General features: G+C 46.4%; 1 protein-coding gene across 1 annotated transcript; it reads right to left on the reverse strand.

Moving 5' to 3' along the window:
* Window positions 1–1,498: 1,498 nt before the first annotated feature.
* On the reverse strand, window positions 1,499–4,629 carry LOC118774555 (zinc finger and BTB domain-containing protein 3-like). The gene is made up of 2 exons (XM_036523906.1): window positions 4,593–4,629; window positions 1,499–3,690 (listed from the first exon to the last, which is right to left on the reverse strand). Exon 2 carries the CDS (start codon window positions 3,347–3,349, stop codon window positions 1,499–1,501), a length of 1,851 nt encoding a protein of 616 aa, XP_036379799.1. The 5' UTR covers window positions 3,350–3,690; window positions 4,593–4,629.
* Between the last annotated feature and the right edge of the window lie 228 nt (window positions 4,630–4,857).

Here is a 4,857-nt window from a genome sequence, read left to right on the forward strand (position 1 = left end):
AAACCAACATCCAGCGGCATAACTAATGTACCTCCTCTAAAGACATTTACATTACATTTATTCATTTGGCAGATACTTTTATCCAAAGCGACTTGTAAGTGAGGCAGAGTACAACTCAAGTAAAAGCCACAGACAGAGTCACAATATAAGAACTGCTGCATGACGAAGTTTCAATAGTTAGGACAGAGGACTCAAAAGTGTCCCGACATAATAGGATGCTTAAGTACTCTTCTGCAGCCTCTTGAACGTTTTTTTTCTTGTTTTATTTACTCTGTTTGTGTTGCTATCTATTTTTGATGTTTATGTTTGCAGAGGATATAAGTTGTTTGTAGAAAGTAATATTAACTGATGACTTTATTATTAACCTTATTATTACATCAGGGTTTTTCCCTAGTGTAATATTATACCAAACTGACACATTTTATTCTGAAGATGAAGAATGTGCACCAGAAAGCTACACTTCACAACAGACAACAGCTGAGATTGATTCATTCTTTCATGTCAAAACCATTTGGCATTAAAACCTTCCTTTCCAAACAGAATTTCTCTCTGATTATTTATTTATAATAATTTATAATCCAATTCATTTTAATCTAATGGGTTTAATAACCCACTGAGGTATGATGAAATTACAACAATTACAACTTTACATATATATTGTTTATTGAATAATTTTATCTGAGGATGAAAACAGAAATAGAAAATCTGTATAAATATGTACAACACTGCACACACCTAAATTCACCATAAAAATTGATCAGACATCAAAATTCTAAGAATTCCTTTTTTAACAACACATTGCACATTTTTATGACACAAAAATAAATATAAAAACTGTCAATATACAGTATTAAGACTACTGGAAAATAAAGTGACATCACATCACTGTTAATACATATCTTTTCTCATCCAATATATGGTGCATATTTGTCCCCTACAGCAAAGGATTTTCAGCAACTTCCCTTTTCCCTTTTTAGTGTAAACCTTTAGCTGTACGGCAGGTTGGACTGAATCAACTACTACGCCTTTGTCTGCTACATGTTATATTTTGTTCTAGATTGGAAGATATATTTGTTTTAATTTGATGGGTAGTACAAAATACGAGTGCGGCCAACGTGACATATCATAGGTCATACACACTGCCTACAAAACACATCCACTGTGCTTGACTACTTTGAGCCTTTTGATGTATGTGTAAGATGAAAACAGTCCAAGTTGTGCAAATTTTTTAAGGGTCTTTTTTTATAGCAAGTCCATGTGTGGGCCTTCATCATTATAAAACTAACATACTGGAACCAGAAAACCAACAGCTGATTAACAATAAATATCAATAAAAGGTATTGAAATACAGATTAAAACACAGTCAGCCTTGAATCCTTATATCCTGCTTTTCACTTCGCAACTCATATTTTTTTTACGCTCTTTCCATCCCCATTCCTCTTTTTCAAAGTGTATTCATCTCAGTGTCCTGCTCCCTACAGCCGCCCCCCCCCCCCCTTCAGCTCTGTGGCGGCAGCGGCGGCGGCTCCATGTCAGGTTTGCTTCGTTTGGCGGGGAGGTCGTGGTTGTGAGCCTTGCGGATGTGGCGGTACAGGTCCCCCGACTGGGTGTAGCTGCGGTAGCAGTAGCGGCACTCGTAGGGCCGCTCCCGCGTGTGGACGATGGCGTGGCGCCGCAGAGTGTAGGCGCAGGAGAAGGTCTTCCCGCAGGTGGCGCAGGTGGGGACGTCCTCCACGTACGAGCCCAGGGAGTCCTGGAAGTCCTGGAGGTATATGGGCTGCTGGTCAGAGCCCTGCGAGGGGACGTGGTGGGAGGTGGATGAGAAGAGACCCGGGGGGAAGGATGGAGAGGTGGAGGCGGACGTGATGGTGCTGGGGCCCTGGGGGGAGAGGGGGAAGGAGAGGGGCTCCTGATGGTGGGAGAGATGGACTGGGTGCGGGTGCAGAAAGTGAGTGCTGTCCAGCTCCTCGTCTTGGTCATCGTCCTCGTGGTCGAACCCATCGCCGTCCTCTGTCTCGCTCCCTCGCTTTCTCTCTCTAGCCAGCACCCCTTCCGCATCGTCCAGTTCTTCATCGGATATGATGATGGCCTCGACCTTCACCTTTACGCCACTGTCACTCTCCTCCTCTCCTGCCGTTCCTCTCCACATCGCCAGTTCCCTTGTTATAGCGTGTGGCTCTGTATCTTCCTCCGGGCCTTTTCCTAGCCTGTCTGCCCCTATCACCGGTCCCTCACCCTGAACCTGGATCTGGGGCTGTGAAAAAGCCTGGGGTTGGGGCAGGGGGCTGGTCGACCCATGGGTAGGAGACTGAATGAGTATTGGTTCCAGAGTCTGGGCTCGCTGACCTGTGTCTTGCATTGGCACGACGGTGTCATCATCAGAAATGACCAGATTGGTCTGGACTGGACTTGGGGTGCTGCTGTTTCTTGCGTGTGTTAATGAGACAGACACGGTTGCCATTGTTTGTGGCTCAGGGTTTGGGGTAGGATTATACAATACTGAGGAAGAGGAAGAGGTGGAGGAGGAGGAAGAAGAGGATGAAGACGGGTGATTGTTGGAATACATTTCAGTGGAACTGCACGGACTGGCTAAAGCAGACTCAACCTGGCTCTGAGGTCTTGGATGGACTCCAGCACAAGCAGAGCCATCCCTAGGTGCACCACCATCCCCAGTAAGAACAGAGTCCATCCCTGGTTGGGTGGTGTCGGCCACATCGGCACTCGTAAAGCCAGTGAATTTGTCAGGGTTCGGGGTAGCGATCTCCTCCTGCTGTTGCTTTTTCCTCTCAGACCCAGGAGGGGTGAACTGGCTGAGGTGGGGATATTGGATCGCAGATACTTTGGCAGCCCCCGTCGTTTCCTCGGGCCCATCCCCCCTTGAGTCCTCCCCCGCTCCGGCGGGCATCGACTCCATCACACAGCCGCCTGCTCCCACAATCACGCACTCCTCCTCCGCTCTGGTGCTGTCCGCTTCAGCCAGCCCCCGACCCTGCAGCCTCCTCTTGCACACCCGAACGATGTCGTTCATGTGGAGGAAGCTCGCCGCAGCCAGCACGTCCTCCGGAGGTGGCTGGCTGACCAGCCTCAGGGTGCCCTCGTACATGAAATCCAGCAGCAGCCCAAAGGCCATGGGGGTCACGATCTCCCCGTTGATGGTGACCGTTTCGGTCTTGCCCAGCGGCTGCTCGGAGTAGAACATGTGGAAGAAGGGGGAGCAGGAGGCTAGGACGGCGCGGTGGGCCAGGAACCGGCTGGAGCCGACCTGTACCGTGCAGTCACAGAGGAAGCCCTGCAGGCGCTGGGTCCGCAAGCTTGCCAGGAGCTGCCGACTGTGCTGAGGGAAATCCATCACCTCACCAGGACGACTGAGTGGGGGCCTGACGACTGAGGGGGGGATATCAGACTGCTTATTAGGAGGGGAATGTATGAGGTGATTGGAAGGAAGGGGCAATGGTTTGTGGCAGAAAGAGAGATATGGATAAGAAGGTGGCAATGTGAGAAGAAATGGAAATTTACATGGAGAAAGGGGTCCTTGCAAAGAAAGCCCCAATTAACGTGGCTCCACGTTGTTTCCGAGGAGAACGAGCTGAAATGTCACTAACTTTCTTTAAGCATGTAACTGTGTTACTGTAAATGCATGGGAAATGGAAGCACAAGGCCTCCCTGTCTCTTCAAGGTAGGGGCAGAGATCTGCAAAAGAAAAAAAAAAACTTTTTAGCAATCTGATACTATGGAGAGGTTTTGAAGAATATCAATGTGAAGTTATCAGAAATTCCAGCAAAATACAACTTACACAATATACTAATAAACATATATAATAATTACATGTCTGTAATGACTGCTGTACAAAAAACCGTAAGACTTCGTGTCCAACAAACTCTAGACCACTGTATTAAACCAAATAGGTGATATGTGATATCAAATGATACGTAATAATATTAACAGAATTTTTTTCTATCGCAAATAAACATTTGTCACCTTTGTCATTTTACAAATCGTAGTCCAATCATCTATTATCTACCAAATGTATGAAGAATTTGCTGACAGGTGAATTTATAGGATAATGCGTAATTCAAATTTAAACCGTAACTGCATTTCTACATGGCTAGGAATCTACGAACAGGAACGTGTGGCAGTCAGCTGACATTTCCAGCAAGTTGAGAGTCAGCTGCAGTCATCTGAGCTGGAGCTGTCCAGTAACGAAGTCCTGCTTTTGTGTCACTAGCGAGCTAACTTAGATACCCAGCTGAATACCTCCGGTGAACGATTGATCGCTAACAATGCACAAAATCATCTCCCGCCTGGACGGGGAAATTTGTTGGACATGAAATGACACCTGAACACTCGAACGTGATATAAAGTTGTTAACACTAGCAACCTGGATATAAATAAACTAAGCTCACACGGCTAAATCAAATGCTCCTTGGCATCTTACAAACAACCCGGTTTCTTTGCTCTCCTCTTAAACGGCCTTTTGCAGGCAGGAGAAAAGCGAGTGCTTCAAAAGGGACACGCAGTTAGACACAGCAGGGAAGTCAGACTAGCAATAGCACAGCTATTCAGTGTTCATAAACATCAAATAAAACCCTCACCAGCACGCATCGATCGGAAAACCCTTTCGCTGCGAACCGTTTTCTCTGTGCTGCTTCTTCCGTGACAATATGGCATGATCCTACCCATTGGTGCTAAAACGACACTCTGATTGGCTGCCGCTATCGGCTGTGTTGAACATTGGTTGTCTAAATTCAGCTATCAGCAATTGTATCTAAACGATTCCACCCCAATTAGCGGTATGGATGTTGTAGTTTATGTAACCAAGGAGTTCCGCGCTCATAAATTATTGTTGCCTGCAAGCAA

Source organism: Megalops cyprinoides, chromosome 3 (genome assembly GCF_013368585.1).
Source record: "Megalops cyprinoides isolate fMegCyp1 chromosome 3, fMegCyp1.pri, whole genome shotgun sequence".
Taxonomy (NCBI): domain Eukaryota; kingdom Metazoa; phylum Chordata; class Actinopteri; order Elopiformes; family Megalopidae; genus Megalops; species Megalops cyprinoides.